A 16,951-nucleotide genomic window follows, 5' to 3' on the forward strand; every position below is an offset into this window, starting at 1 on the left:
GCAAGTGCTATTATTTTTGCTTGGAAGTGGTTGCAAAACCTCTAAATGTCAGGAAAAAAAAAAAAGTAGGACAAACCTTATACTAAGTGTTCATGACTTTTAGTCTACTTTTCTACTCCTTTTCAACTTCTACTTTTCTGCCCCTTTATTTTACTGATATTTTGGTATTTTTTTCTTTAAAAAAATGTTAGTATCAGATTACTCTAAATACCACTTCTCTTGATTATTCACAGCTGTCTAAAGAATCAACATTTATTTTCCTTAAGTAAAAGCAGAGGTGCAACGGAGGTAAAGTCTGGTGATTTTGTCAGGGAGAGTGTTTCAATTTTCAGGCAATCAGCATGAAGAAACGTAGCAGTACCTTGTGAGCTTTGCTGATATTGGAAAGGTATGTGCTTGGCTGAGCGTTTTCCTGGTGTGGGAGACCTGGCTGCTTATCTTTGGCTCTGGAGGAAGTGGCTGATATTGCTTTGGCAGTGTCTTCAGTGGCCTGAAGAAGTCAAAGGAGAATTGGAAGAACTTGTAGGGTATAAAGGAGGCATAAGAATTATGTCTGTTGTAACTGCAAGCTCAAAAAAGGAAAATACAGGAATTTTCCAAGATTTTTTCAATGTATTTGTGCTGAATTTAGCTCAGGTCCAGGATTCAATAGCAAAAGTAATTTTGGATAATATTCTACATTTGCAAGACATTACTGTACTATGTTCCATGCCACTTAACAGTACTTTCATACACTTCACTGCTATGTGCCAAATACAGCTCTTTAGTGCTGACATCTCTGGGTGGGTACAGCTGTGCATAGAGCCCAGCTGCAGAATACGCTGCAGTTTACTTAAGAAATAATTTGAATATCTGTAATTCTTATCACATTTTAAACCAATTTACAGCTCTTATTGCATTCACTATAGATGGTGAAGAATAAGCTTGGAATTTCTGGTTTACCTCTTGAAGGTGTCTATTAACTATAGCAATTATTATTGTATGAGATTGGAAAAAAATCAAAAAAGATTTTTTTTTTTTGTGGGCACATCATAGAAAAATGTAGTCATACATATTCATGGAATAGAGCTGGCCTGTCTCTGTGGGAGTGATTACAACTGCTACAGCTGTATGTGAGCACTCGTCAGCACTCAGTGCCCTGAGCACCCATTTGAGAAATGTACAAAAGCCATCTCTTATGTTATCTTACCGTGGAGGAGGGAAAGGCTGTTAGGAAAGAGAGAAAACAAAAATACATTTAAGCATTTCTTCCTTGTTTTACTAAAATAAGTATTGCTATCTTACATTAAGCAGGCATGTCTGTGTCAGCAGTCAAAGTTTTATGTACTCCATAACACATAACATCATACTTTAATATGCCACTTTAAAGTCACTGAGAGGTAAAAGATGCCTATACAAACCATGAATACAAATAAGTGAGATAATGTAGGACTACAGACACAAGTTCTCTCATCCTTCAGTTAGTGCGAGCAAAATTGGAGTGTGCTTTTAAAAATTTTTCAATGGCAAAATGCCCTGTAAAAAATCTAACTGATGAGAGATTCTGCTTACCTGGGGTCCATGTATTTTCCCTCTTTCTCCTAAAGAAAGTTAATAATATTTGTTAATAGACTGCTGTCCATATAACCCACAAATAAAATAATAGGCTTATTCCAGTATTGTTATTATTGGCAGTCCACCCCCATCCACCTGCCATCCTGTTCTACCTCCAGAACTCCTTGTTGTCTCATCACATGTGGGTTTTGTTAAATCTGTACTTTATTTAGCCTTTTTTAAGGATGGATTTGGAGATAGATTCAGATGCAATTTAAAACTCCTTCTCAAACAAACTTGTGCTTCTCTCCAATTAAACAGTAGACTACTTGTTCTTTTATAATTGTGGCAGTCCTGGAAATATTGAGAGTCTTCTGGTATAGTAGACAGGTAAATCTTTTCAATATCACTCACAAACGTTTGTTTCATAAGAGACGTAACTAGAAATTACCTGAAGCTAGAGCAGGGAAAAAACAAACAAGCAATCAAACAAAAACAATAAAGCAAAGCTAAGCAAACCAACCAAATAACCAATCAAACAACAACAAAAAGTATTTTTGATTATCTCAGCTTCTCAGCTCAAAATATAAAATAAAACAAACTAAAAACTCTTCATGATGCTTGATAAGCAGTGAAGTTTGCTTTTTTCTCTGGATTTCAAAATGAAATATTTGAAAGTGAGAATTTTTTCATGTAATTTGAAAATTTAAACACTGTTCAGAGACTTTATATGTGTGCTTATCAAGTTATGTAGGACTTTTTTTTGATCTGTTTTGTTAAAAATGAAAGTAAATATATGCTTTTTGTCATTGCTGTTTCCAAATTTACCACAATTTGACTGATTATTTAAATGCACATAGAACATCTTACTAGTAAAAATTATTTTACTCTATTTGCATTAGAGTTTAGTTTTGAAGGTATTTTCAGAAGTTCTATATACTGACATCATAAGTAAAGTGAAAAGTGATGCAAAACAACCTAAGTTCCCCTTCAGGTGAGCCACAGTAAGTTGCTCTGAACTAAAATACTGACACCTTAAATGTTTAACCATTCTAGAAAATAGCTGTTGAAAAAAATTATTTTGTGCTGTTTATGCCATCTTGTGGCAAAGCTACTAATAGCACTGTGTATTAGAATAAATGTTAAGACAAATTCAATAGTGTAGTTATTATCTAAAACAATTAGATTACTCTGCAAGTACTATTAGCTCAGGAAGTGCTCAAAAATATATTTAAGTTACACCTTCAAATTGCAGTTTAATTTACCTTCATGCATTGTCCTTGTTTCATATTTCCTGATAGCACACATCTCAGGAAGGCAGGCAAACACATATAGCCAACTTGTAAATTGTTGTGGAATTTGAGGCTTTATCAAACTGTCCAACTGTCAGTAGGACCTTTCCTACTAATTTCTTTAGATTTTGAAGCTGTCTTGCTTAGTATTTCTCTCAGTTCAGTTTTCGTACAAGCTATATCAGTATTTCACATATAATATATATTATATAATTTTATTATTATTATTATACATTATATATAATTATTATATAAGATATATATTATATATAATATAATGTGAGATATATAATCTCACAAGATTCAGTCTAACCTTTCATTTTGTGAATTTATACTGCTTACTTTCTCATCATCTGCAGGAATTACTTGGCTCAATGATTTGAATTAAAGTATGAAATAAAAGGAAAAATTTAAACAGATTCTTTTTTTATGGAATTCTTTGTATTATTTTTCTGACTGGTCAAATGTAATACTTACTCTCTGAAAATCAGCCTTTACATAAAACATAGAAAGTGATCATATTTTGGTAACTGCATTTTTTCTGTCCATATTTAGCAAATATGGTTCAAAGATTTGAAATGATAAGAGAAAAATCATAATTCCCTTTCAAGGTGAAATATATTTAATTCTTCAGTACTTGAATTCATGATATTTTGCTATATCTAAAGTATATCAAACATATTGAAATGTATATAGAAAAGTATTTATAAATATACTTTTTAAAAGAAAATTATTATTGAGTAAAATTTTAAATTAAAGGATTTCAGAGTCAGAGGCCTCATTAAATTCTTGAAGAATATGATTGCAGTCTGTCTACAAATTTGTCACAAGAAATAGAACAAACGCAGTGGAGAAACAAATATATACCAGGTAATACTATAGATTTGGCATTTTCTGAGTAGGAGAACATTGTCAGATAGCTTTTATAAATATATTTCCACTGAGAAACAAGGTGCTCATTGGATAAAATATATATTCTTTGGTAAAGAATTACTGAAATGTTTGGTTGTCAAAACAGCATTCCAAATTTTGCAGCAGGTTTAATTTGGAAAGCAGCTGCTGTTCTGAAAACTGTATTTTCTACCATCTTCAGTGCGTACCTATGTAACAAAGCTATGGAATCACCATATTCTACTTCTGATTGCAGAAACAGATTTTAAAATTATACCTCTAATAGTCACCATGCTCCTCCCCTCTAGAGCGGACGTGCATTTCTGTTAATAAAACAAAGTAAAGATGTGATCTTAGGCATTGTTCTTTGAAACCATAGCTAGTAAAAAAAAGTCTATTCTTCACCGGGATGCCCCAAATACTTTGTAGATTCAGTTTTGACTTTAGGCATCAACAAACAATAATTAGTAGAGAGTTCATTGTTGCAAAGTGAAACAGGAACCTTTGTGACTTTGGAAAAAATCAAATGTTACTTGGCTAAGATTTTGACTGGACTGCCTGTAGCTTTAAATGATGTTACAGAAAAAAGGAAGTAACATTTGTGAACAGAGTTTAAGGTCTTTACTTACAGCCAAATATTGAGGTGACTGAGACGGGTGCTGGCTGCTCATCTCGGAAGTGATACCTGAAGGCATCAGATAACGTTTGTCTGTATAAGAGGAAGAAAAAGTAAGCCTTAGTAATTCAGTAATGCTGTGTATCAATATGAACAGGTTTAGAACTTGTTTACAAGGTCAGGTGATGCCATTTTTATAGCATTTTCATTTTGTCTTTTCTGAACTTCCACAGTATTTTAGTAATGGTATTGAGGCATACCTCACTGTGGTAAAAAAAAATAAAAAAATAAGCTTTTGTAAGCTGATGCACAGTTAAGGCAGATGTTTGATGTAGGCTGTGAACATATCAGTGATTCCCTTTTTCACTGGAACATTTGTTCTTGGAGACGCCAACAGCCTTTTTGAATGAGTTGTTTGGCTTTAGCGAGGGGTGGAGGGGATTGGTCTCCAGAGAACATCTTAATTTTTACTTTAGCTTCTAATAAATACTGCACCTGTTGCCCTCGAAAGGAAATGCGCAGATTGTTAACTGGCATGTTTTCAAGTCATTAACTTTGTACCTCAAGGGCATTTTTATTTTTCTAGGAAAGATGGCAAAATGGGATGGTAGCATGGATTTTTGCCTTTCTGAATACATTTTCATACCTTCATCACTCTTCTGTCACTGCTACATCATAGTTAGTGGGCAAAACATGCAGGTAAAAGGCAGCTTTTTGTTTAATGTGTTTTCTCCAAAAACATAAAAATTAAAAGTTTTGTTTTGATTTTTCAGGGCAGTTACATAAACCACAGACGGTACTGGCTGTTGACTTAAAATCTTTTCTAACTGAGATAACTCTTATCCAAACAAAATGTCCAAATGACTCTTTGGATGTTCAGACTGATTGTGATCTGCTAAATTTACTCACATAAAAAGTCATTTATTTGTTTAGACATCAAACTCACTCATACAAGAACTAATGGAAAAATCTTCACAGACTTTGATATGAACTGGCGCAACCTTTTATATACATATAAAATTCATATTATTTTCGGCATCTGTTTTCCATTCTTCCTCATCTAGCATTTCCTCCATTTATGTATTTTTTATTTTTTTGTTTTGAAAACAGTTTAGAATCTCCATAATCCACGGCTTCTAGCCATGTTTTGGGCATTAAATTTGACTTCAGATTGCTTTAGTAATCCAAAACTTGACTAATGCAGCCATCTTGTAAAGTTAAGAATGCCTGAGAAATACGTTCAAAGTAATTGTTAATTTTTGATATTAAAAGCAGCAGAAAATATCTTTAAAAAGACTGCTGCATTAATTCATCTGCAAATTATCAAATTATCTTCTGGAGGAAGCTTTTTTTTTTTTTTTTTTTTTTTTTTTTAAATATGCTTTCCATGTTAAAGGTTTGTAGGCTTAAATAGCAGTGGGCTTTTCTGTAAAGGTTGTGGATTTGATTAATCAGTTTTTACAGATTTCAGGTGGGATTATAGAATTTCTTCCAGGAAGTCAACAGCAAAATGAAACAAGCAAATAAACAAACAAAACCAACAAAAAGTAGCATGTAAATATTGATTTAATATAATCTAATGGAAAAATGGGGTAACTGTTGAATGTTAAGGTGCAGACAAAGCTCCTCTCTTGATCCTGTTCACTAGTTCTTTATTTTTCAATTAAATTATAGCAATAAAACAAACACCAAGGATGAAATAAAAACAAATGTGTACTGTTACTATTTATGTATAGGTTTGGCCTACTTTCAGCAAACAGAAAAAATATACCTGCATATTCAGATTCCTGTAGAGGTTTGGGAGGAAGGATTCTCAAAGCATGGATGGGTTCCAGAGTGGAAGAATTTATTGTCTCATAATCATCTTCTTCCTGCCCGCGTAGCTCAGAGCATGATTTGAAGTCAGCCTGATTCTCCCCTGTGAAATTTTTGTCCTGGATAAAAGAGGTAGAGATGCATAGGTAATGCAAATAAGTTTAAGTTCAAGATTAATTTCAGATTTGGAAATAGGTAATGGCCAGAACAAGATATTTTGGTACACAGAACATTTTCTGATGGAAATTGAAGGGTTGAAAAGTAATTGAGCAAGAGTTTTGAAGCTCAACATTTTTTATTTTGATTCATAAAATACCCTGTTGGGAGGCAGCTTAAATCTCAATTTGAATCTGGCCTGTCAGCACTCTTGAAAATGCATTGAGAGTGTTTAATTTTATGATCATTGCAGACATTTGAAACTATGCCTTTCATTATAATATTATCCATGTGGTATTTGTATTGTACTGACTGTTTACATATGTTACTTGCAAGAATATATCAACTAGCTCATCACAATTTTCATGCTTTAAAATAAAAGCATATACTGTTTTGGGGATTTCATGCTAGCAAATTAGCAGTCCAATTGACTCAAGATGTCTCTGGATGTGTCTATATGCTTGGATCAGGTTTGCTCAAGATTTCTTTCTGGAGTCCTGCCCCACACGTCTTACTCACTGTTTACATGCTGGACATCACTTCTGGCTTCCTTCTGGAGGAGAAATGCACAGGCAGCACATAGCTGAGATTATTGCCATATCAACTCAGCTGAGGGCACTCAGCAGCTCAGTTAATAATGTTTTGCTGCTGGAGACAGTATAGGTATATCCACGCACTCACAGCATACCTGGATCTTCTCTGATGTTTGTTTTAATGTGTTCTTGAATTTGCTAGTGATAGGGAATCGATAGCTTCCTGAGGTGTCTTCTTCCACTAGTTAACTATCCTTTCAGTTAATGCTTTTTCTCTTGAGTGCTACAAATTAAACCAATTTGTTTCACACTCCAAGGACATATACACACACACAAAAAAATTGATTACTATCCACTGTATTTCAACCTTCATTACATTTAATGTCTGTAATTATATTTCCTTTTAGTCTATCTTTTCATTCCTAGTCTAAACAAGAACAATTCTTTAAAGCTTTTCTGAGCTCAGACAACTCAAAGGATTTTGAACCTTATATCCCCAAAAGGATCTTGAACCTCATATCCCCAGTGTTACTTTCCTAGAAACTCTCTCCAGGTTGTACACAGCTTTATGAAAACACCAAGTGGACATCCTAGAATACAGTGCTTTTGACAATACATTTCAGGGTGAGGTATGCCTTTTTATAACTGTACATATTGCACAAAAGAATATCACCACACCCTAGACATACCCCTGCAGGATACCTGCATTTGCAGGGTATTCTTCTGGATAACTCTTTCCAATTTAGCAGCAGGTCCACTGTGAACTAGGCTGAGGGTGGATATTTTTCAATCAATTGTGCAAACACTTTAAACATATTAACCTAGGACAGGTTTCCATAGTTTGCTTATGAGACAGTCTCACAAGCAGGTCATAAGAATACAAACATAAGAATACTAACAAAAATCAAGATATATCACATCTACTGTTTTCTTTCTCCCCAGCATGCTCATATTGCTGCCAAAAAGGAAATTATTTTGGTTCAATGAGTGGTTCTTCATGTTCACACTAACAGCTTTTTCTTTTTAACTAAACATATTTAATCTTTCCAAAAGATGCTTTCAAACTGACTTTGTGTAATAGTTACTCCAGGTATCCAATGAGCCCTCAATCTGCTTTCTTACTTGTAAAAAATTGATGTTACTTTTGTTCTCCGCTGCTTTAGGAACCTATGACTCCTTGAAGAGTTCCCAAAGATAATAAATTAATACCTCAAAAATTACTTTTAATACTTCCTTAAGTGCTTTAGCATAAATAAATATTCTCCCAGCAGCTCTTTCCCAGTTCTGCTTTTCACCATTACTGCCTTCTAGTTTTTATTAAATCCATATAGTGTGTGAATGTAATTAAGCTTTCTACGAAACCTGAAGCAGCCACAGTATCGATTACAGCAGCCTTCTTCTGTCATCCTTTATTTGTTTAACTTCTTCATTATGCAATGGACCTCTGCTTTCTTTTAATCTTTCTGTAACTTGTAAGGTATTTGCAGTTTTTTATGCATCACTTAACAGCTGAAACTCAAAATCATCTTTCAGATACAAATTGTAAGATATTAAAATGTATACTGTTATCTTTCCAGATTTTATTTGCATTGGTTTTGTATTACAGCTCAAGGTTTATGATTTACATACTTGCTCAGCTTGACTCCTGTTAATTTTGCATGATCTTATAATAAAGATGCATTTTAGATGCATACCATATATGGACTTCACTTATCTAGCTCCCATTAAAACAAAGTTAAAGTTATCCTACGTAATTAAAAAATTCCTATGCTTTATTTTACATTAACAGTGAGGACTACATGTTCTGTTACCAGTGCTGTAACCAAGACAATATTAGCACACACGTAGAGGTGAAAGGAATATAAAATGCTAGGAAGATCAGCATGATACTTACAGAAAAATGTGCATTAGTGAGAACGCTCCTTCTCTCATATTCTGTATGAAATGGAGAAAAATGTCAGCAGATGTAATTCTGTAGAAGATGATATAATAACTAGTAGATTACATAGAGTAATAAAAATTTGTCAGTGGCACAGAATTTTACAGATCAGTGACTGATACAAAGGAGCAGAAGCAAATCCATCCAAGAGTTTTTTGACCTATACAATGCACAAGGAAGTAGCTATGTAGCAATAGGATCCACAACCACTAGCTTGTATAAGTGCACCCACAGAAAACACTCAGAGAAGGACGTGCTCCATCTCCTACCTCTCTTCTGAGTTTTGCTTGCCTAGGGCAGAACTCCAAGTGTTGAGCTTGGGGACCCAGGACTGGAAATCCCTCTTCTGGATAGAAACATATCTTGTTCCTTTAGTGGTACAAGCAAATGTGGCCTCCTGCCTTCAAGACTGAATGAGAAAAGGAGTTGTGCTGATGTCTTTTCTGTAATAATAGCACAGCACTTGCAGCACTTGCCCTGGAGATGTGACTCTGGTTTCAGCTTGAGAAGCTTCAAAGCCATGATTCCCAAGATAAGAGCACTCCATCTACCAGCCTGTAAACTGTTCCAGCTGGTGACTGTTTGCCCATAGATGCTGTTTAATGGTTTAGCCAAGAAACCATGTTACAGGGCTAAGGGGCTGGTGAACAAGAGACAGTGTGTTCACTTGAGAAGAGAGTCCTTAGTTTCACCCTTAACCTGGTTTACACATTTAATCTCGTGACTGGTAAATGCAAAATGGCCACAGTATGTCCTTGCCCAGTAAGCGCCCTTGTTCTGAGCTGTTGAAATGACCCCTTAGCCACATCTTTCACCTGTGCTGGTTTCAAAAACGGCCTGGTTTCAAAAGCAGAGAATGAAGGTTCTATCAAGACTAACATAATTACAACGTGATCTAATGCTTAGAAGGAAGGGAGAATAGTGGACTGAAATTATTCTATGCCAAGGAGAGAGTTAAAACCAGACCCGCTGGGTACTCTGTGCAAGTATATGAAGGATGGGCTACATCCCACAGCCCTCCCTTCCAGACGTGTTTTAAGAGAAGCCAGTCTTTACCAGTTTTGTATTATTATTATTATTATTATTATTATTATTATTATTATTATTATTATTATTATTATTATTATTATTATTATTATTATTATTACTATAGGTCTGAAGAGCACATAAGCCTGATATTGCAGAGTGTTGTATGCCCCAGCAGATGGCATTCAATGTTCATTTGTAAAATGTACATAGTGCTCTTATCTCTACTTGGAGGGTCATTGACAAGGAGCAGAATTATTCATGCAAAATAGTTATCTGATTTTCTGTTTCATCTGTTTTGTTACACTGGTGTGAATTAGAAGTAAGCCCAGTTAAATCAATGACACTGAGGAAAACCGATGGAGATGAGAGGATAATTAGATGGTGAGAATATAACAATGAAAAAACAGTCAGTGTCTTTAAATTGTCGCTTTTGTACATCTGTTAATAAAAATGGTCATTTTATCTCCCACAGAATAACATGAACAACATGAATGTAAAATAGTGGTAAACATCAAAGTTATTACCTACACATTTCAAAGCTTAATGCCAAAAATGGGCTGATGCGAACCTTTGGGTTGATTTACTGATATCTAACATTGATTTACAAATTTATGTCCAGGTTAGTTTATAACATATTCTGTTACCCAAGGATCACCACAGTTTGGAGGAACTGCATCCCTGCACAATGTCAGTGAAGGGAGAGATAGAGTTGTGGTATTCTGTGGGCGTTCCCTTTACATAAGGTAAGTTCCCAAATATTTGCTCTGTGCTAGCTGAGGAGTGCAAACCAGAGAGAAACTGCTCCTCCTGTTATTTTAAAGATGACATTTTGGAAGTGAAGATGAATATTTCATTTTGTCAACTATGCTAGACATATTGGGTTTGCAGAATGAAAAGTGCTGATTGCCATCTGGGTGGTGGAAGGCTGTCAAAGAGACTCACCACTCACAGAGAGACAATTTCTTCTGTTTACTATATATATTGCCCTGGAACTTCCAATTCCCTGGCTTCCATTCCCTATTGTACAGGTATAAAAGAAGACAGAATCAAACAGTTGTAGAATGGTTTGGGTTGGAAGGGACCTTAAAGATCACCCAGTTCCAACCCCCTGCCACAGCAATGGACACCTCCCACCAGACCAAGTTGCTCAAAGCCCCATCCAGCCTGGCCTTTAGCACCTCCATGGATGGGACATCCATAGCTTCCCTGGGCAACCTGTTCCAGTGCCTCAACATCCTCACAGCAAAGAATTTATTCCTTATATCCAATCTAAATCTACCCTCTTCAGTTTAAAACTCTTGCCCCTTGTCCTGTCACTGCAGGTCCTGCTAAATAGTCTCTCTCCATCTTTTCTGTATGCCCATTTAATTACTGAAAGGCAACTAACTGTAACATAAGGCAACTAACAATAACATTTCCCTGGAGTCTTCTGTTCTCCAGGCTGAACAACACCAGCTCTCTTAGTCTCTCTCCGTCTTTGTGTCAGGTAGTTTTCAATCAGGTGGACATTCTCACATCATTGTTTTTTTCAGTGAAGTTAACAACTTGCAACTGGTGGGAGTTTCCTCAAGCTATAGAGACTGAACATTCCATAATCAGTCTTAAAATTTCTTGTTGCTTCACTGCATCCTCTGTGAAATTAATAGATGGTGTATACTGTATAATAGTTGTAACAATAGTAAGGTGTTAGATTTCTATGGCATACATGTGGGTGTGTTTCTGCCAGCTGACAGAGAATGCCTGATGTCAAAGGACAAAAGTGAAGAAATTAAATTTGTTTACTTAGTAGCAGAATAAAATTGTGTGCGTTTTGTGACCATCTTGCTTGCTTTTTATTTTGACCTAAAAAAGTCTGACCAAAAGAGTGACTGGTTAACAATTTGTGCATGCAAATCTGATCTCAGAAATCTAGTCCATATTTAAATGAGAAAGCAGAAGATAGATCTATTCTCACAGACTTTTGTGGGTCTGAGAATGTGCTGTGGTTTTTTTCAGTCATTTTTGCGGTGTTTCAGCAAGTGACAGAAAACAATAAAATGTTGTGGGTTATGTTTCAATAAACCTTGTCATACTTACAGGGTGTCTCCTAACCTCTTCAATAGAAGGAAAAAAAAAAAAGAAAGAAAAAGAAAAAAAAAAAAAGATGGAATACTGCAAGGAAGAACCTGCACAGGAGTTTTCAGTATCACTTTTTTCTGTCTGGTCCAAAAGTACTGTGTAAAATGCTTGGCATTTTCCCTTAGCCTCTAGGGGAGCTAGGCAAGACAAGCAGAACCTTCATAAATTGCACAGATTCAATTCCAAGACCAAGGAAAAGGCTAGGCAGGCTTCTCCTCAGAGACTGTGAAAAAGGTATGTGAATAAATGCCAGTTATGTTAAGCTTTTGTGATATGTCAGTTATCCACAGGGAATAAAAGACCTGCAGTAAGATGTTAGACTGTTGGGTTATTTTTTCAGAACGACTTTTACTTTTTTTACCAGACTTAAATCAAAATCTTCTGTATTGTACTGATATACATTTAAGAAAACTTCACATAACACAATAAATATATGGTATACTAAATAGATTTATCTGATTATGCACCTATTTAGTTAGATAATTTTGTATGTTTTGCATTGAATATCTGTAAGCTCAGCTAAAGGTGTGAAATATGGTATCATTTTCCACTGACTTGAGAAGAAGCAGTGCTTTACTTATGAAATCACTGGGAATTAAACACATGCTTAACATTGACCATAACTGTCATGGAATCAGAGTTAGAGCTCGTATGTCATTGTCCCATTGTTTTGGAACAACAACAAAAGCGACTGTTTTAAAACAGGTGAGTCTTTTTAAATTCCCTCGACTGCTTTCTAGAAGTCAGCAGCCAATGTAATATTTTCAGTTTCCAGCAAGAAGATAACTTATGTAATGTTTTTTTTTTTTTTCAGTATATAGCATCATGAAGCCAACATTTTTTTGGAGCAGCCTGGAAATAAACACTTTTTTTTTTTTTTTTCCATTAGTAGGTATCCGAGAAGTTAGCTTTCTTTTCCTTTTTTTTTTTACAATTCTTTTTTTTTTTTTTTTTTTTTTAAATCACATTAAAATGTTCTGGCCCTTTGTTCCTTGCATACCAGAAACCATCACTAATCAGTAAGGTAAAAAGATATGTTACGGCACTTTTTTTTTTTTTTTTTTTTTTTTTTCCAGTACTGAATGAATTTTACCTTTTGGATGTATTTCCAGATTCATTTCTGCAAGTATGTTTGGACAAGACCTAAGAACATAAAAAAGAAAAAAAAATCGATTTAAATATTAGAAATTACCATTGCTCTATTAAACTTTACATACAATCATACAATCTAGTTTAATAGAATAAATGAAAGTTGCAAGGATAATAATTTACATTTGAAAAACAATTCCATAGACATGGAAATTCAACAAATTGGTCAACAAAATGGTCAAACTGTACTTTTTTTTTTTTTTAAATCATTTACAGCCCCAAATTTGGTGCAGCTATAGAGAACACTACTGATATTGCTAATATTAATTTTAGGCATAAATATTGTAACTGCCTTATTGACAGTATCTTCAGTTTATCATTTCAGGGATGAATTTGCTTGGAGAGATACGACCTAAATCTTTCTTTTAGCGTGCAGCTGTACCACTGCACATGGCACCCTTCCCCTTCTGCCAACCCCCACAGGTATCATGATTTCCCCCAACTCTGACATGGCATTCCTCCATCATGCTATTACTCAGACACAGGGAATATATGAGACATATTGAGTACAGAAGAAATGCATTGACAGGTCTTGACCTAACCCTGGTGCTGTGGACGATAGTTTTCTCACAATCACCCTCTTTACCTACTGGACTTTGTCTCTGTATCAGTCTGTCCAGCAACATAAACATGTATACATCTTCACAGTAGCAGTACTTAGTATTCAGAAACAACAAGAAGAATTATTATTTACAGTGAATATGCAGACAGGGATCACATCAGGAGTACAGTAATACACACTTATTTTACCTACTTTCTGAGGACCCACTCTTGGAATTACAACATAATTTAGGTTAGCAGCTGCTTTCGAACAGAGTGAAGCTCAGTGGTTTCCTGTTCAGCTAGCAGTATGTAAACCACACTAGATTAATCTGGTCTTTGCTGTCTGCTGCTTAAAACATGGGTGTATGAAAACCAAAGCTTTTATTAAAGTTACTTATGGATGCCTTAAAAGGTAATTTATTCACTTACCTGTTTTTTGGTATAGTTTTCTTTATGCTGTTTGAATCTGTCAGGCACTGTACTCTGGTCTTCCTGTTAGCTCTGACACAATTGAACAAAGACTATTGTTAGCAAGTAGCAGTAAATGGGAAAGAAATGTGAGTTTTCAAATTTTCAAGTCTGGGAAACACATTTATGTAAATGATTCCTTTTTCTCCCTCAAACATTTCCACCCTCTGGTGGAATATATTTGCTGGCCTTTCTTTCTTTCTTTCTGATTTGTAAAAAATATAAACAACAAAATACCCCAAACACTATAATCCTGCATCCAGTGCTTTGGTTTCTTTACTGTACAGTACTTATTAAAGTCTTGTACAGCTGAATAGGTATTAAAACCCAGGTCACCTATCCAAGATCTCTTCAGATACTAAAACACTTGCTAAACACAAGCCATGTATATATCAAAGTAACAGGGACCTGTTCTCTTAGTCCTCCACTTCTGGTTGCTCTTGAGCCCTACAGATCACATAATTTTACTCATGTAAAAGAAAGTAATTTGAAACAGAGAAGATTTCAACTTTTACCATTTAACTACAAGAGACTTCAGTGTTTGCAGCAAAAGAGTTAGGATTATCTTGCTAAATAATGCCTACAAATAGTCAAGTTGGTCATGTTCTCTTGAACGATTTCACTGGGGCTCAGTCCTGCCCAGTTTACTCTAAGTTCATAATAGATCCTATAGTTAGTAATACCAAATCAAATTTGATTTTTTTTCATTATAAATATGCTCCAAAATTCATAAAAAAAAAACCCTTTAATTAATATTTGAATGGGCACATTGATAAATAATTTTTCTGTCAACATGCAAATACTAATGGTCACAAATGCAAAAAGGTTTGATTTTGTTTGGCATGAGAGATATTTTTGAACAGTGGCTATAACTGTAGAGAATTTTGGACTTTGCCTATTTCTCAGTTTGCCAGTCAAGAGTTTTAAAAATCTTGTTGTATTCTCCAGCTACTAGAAGTATAAATGGTTAAATTTTAAGTGCTGAGTTATCTCTCTAGAACATCAAAAACACAAACAGTAACTGATGTCTGTCAGCTCTATTCTCTTTAATATTCATGTATATCAACTGTTTGTTTTTCCTTTAAGAGAACAATTTCATTCTCTGCAAAACTTCCCAATTCCACTTACTGAAGTATGTATTACAAATGCAAATGCCTATTGCATATAAATGTTATAAATACAGTGAATGCAATTTTTGTGTGCTTGAATTTGTAGCATTTGTCACCAACCCTTCTGCATGGTGAATTTCCCAACATGCACCTGAAAAGTGACCTTCTGCAAGTTCTCCTTTGCCTGCAGCAGGAAACTATTTTAGTCCCCTTTATATGTTTTTTTTTTTTTCCTTTTTTTTTCTTTCTTTTTTTTCTGCATGTGAGATGCAGCACTGAGGTTGAATACCTCTTTTGCTGGTTACCTACATAAGTCCTTCAGAACCACAGACATGTTAAAGGTAACTAATACTGTTAATGGGACACGATTTGTCAGAAGCTTATCATGGGTTCAGACTGTGGAGACATTCTGCACTTTTTGGGTGACCTATGTTAACAAAATCCCTCCCTTGCCTAAAAAGATTACAAAAAGCCCACTTTTACATTTTTTGCTTTGAAATACAGATATGCCATTTCTTAAATCCCTGTGTCTAATTACAGTGCCAATGCATTTTTTCTTTCATGGAATTTTCTTCATTCTCTGGTCAATACTACAGTGACATTGCTCCCTCCTTCTGCAAAAGGCTTTTTTTTTTTTCTTTTTTTTTTTTTTTTTCTATGCATTATAAGACCCTTTCACTTCTAACTTAAGGGATATGTAGAATTTCATTTATCTGGCTATGTTTTAGAATATTTTTCATCTGTTACACATTTGAGATTGACCAGATACAGAAACCTAAATTGCATGTCTTTGACAGGGCACTTTACTGGCACAGAGAGATCAGCAAAACCTATTTAGCTCAAGATCCAGGTTACTTTGTGTATGGCCAGAAGACATAGCAAGAAGAAAATCTAGGGTAGGCTTCCTGACTAATATTTTACTGCAGACAAACTGTAATGGAGCACCTAAAGCAATAAAAATAACATTTACATTAATGTCAGCTGAATTCCTCTTGATGAGTTCCTTGCAATAAGTTATGATTAATTCGTGACGAATTGGATGTATAAAAGTTCCTGTTTCAAAATCTGAGAATTTCCCAGAGTCACAAAATTTGTAGCTATGTTACTCCATCTGGAAGTTTACTTACTTCCCAGCATTTAAGGGGATAATTACTAGGGTAAATTTTACTTGCCAGGAGTAAAGAATGACTAAATCAATAGCTGAAATATTGACGGTAAAAGAGAGACAAATCCTTTTCTTTTTACCTTTATTCTCTCTCTTTTCTTCTATTTCAACAATGAAATAAGAAGAACAAAAATAGCTATCATATCAGTTCTCCTCTGCCTGCAGTACTTTACATGAAGCAGTTCAATATTGCCTGATGCTTTGTTTCATCAATTACTACATTCCAAACACCCTCCCATACTCCTGTGTCAAATTTTTCTTCACGAGAGATTGTAAATGCCATCATTCGTCCCAAAGTATTCAGAAGCAATTCCCTATTGGCTAAACATTATTGTGGTTATTTGTTTCCGTAGTTACTTACTTTTGCAGTTATTTGCATATTTATTTGTTTTGGCAGAAATTTGTGAGAGCTTGTCTCAAAGAATAGATCTTCGCTGTGCTAGATGATTCACAATCGTAAAGTCAAAGAATGCATAAAACAAGAAAAGATGTGGATGCCACCAACAAATAGGGAACAAAACAATAAGCTGAAGGCAAAAAAAAAAAAAAAAAAAGTTTGGTTAGAAGGAAAGGAGGAAATCATGGAGTATGCAAC

The 16,951-nt window shown here is 34.8% G+C and overlaps 1 protein-coding gene across 1 annotated transcript in view; it reads right to left on the minus strand.

Annotated features, from left to right (window-relative positions):
• Nucleotides 1-16,951, minus strand: part of CLNK (cytokine dependent hematopoietic cell linker) — a 52,984-nt gene that overhangs the window by 18,847 nt on the left and 17,186 nt on the right. The window contains exons 3-11 of the mRNA XM_068679921.1: nucleotides 14,044-14,115; nucleotides 13,016-13,065; nucleotides 8,731-8,771; nucleotides 6,104-6,266; nucleotides 4,346-4,425; nucleotides 3,994-4,039; nucleotides 1,552-1,580; nucleotides 1,190-1,206; nucleotides 362-490 (exon numbers count right to left, since the gene is read on the minus strand). Of these exons, the coding sequence (XP_068536022.1) occupies nucleotides 362-490; nucleotides 1,190-1,206; nucleotides 1,552-1,580; nucleotides 3,994-4,039; nucleotides 4,346-4,425; nucleotides 6,104-6,266; nucleotides 8,731-8,771; nucleotides 13,016-13,065; nucleotides 14,044-14,115 (627 nt within the window). The remainder of the gene's footprint in view (nucleotides 1-361; nucleotides 491-1,189; nucleotides 1,207-1,551; nucleotides 1,581-3,993; nucleotides 4,040-4,345; nucleotides 4,426-6,103; nucleotides 6,267-8,730; nucleotides 8,772-13,015; nucleotides 13,066-14,043; nucleotides 14,116-16,951) is intronic.

This window comes from Anas acuta, chromosome 4 (genome assembly GCF_963932015.1).
Source record: "Anas acuta chromosome 4, bAnaAcu1.1, whole genome shotgun sequence".
In the NCBI taxonomy this organism is placed as follows: domain Eukaryota; kingdom Metazoa; phylum Chordata; class Aves; order Anseriformes; family Anatidae; genus Anas; species Anas acuta.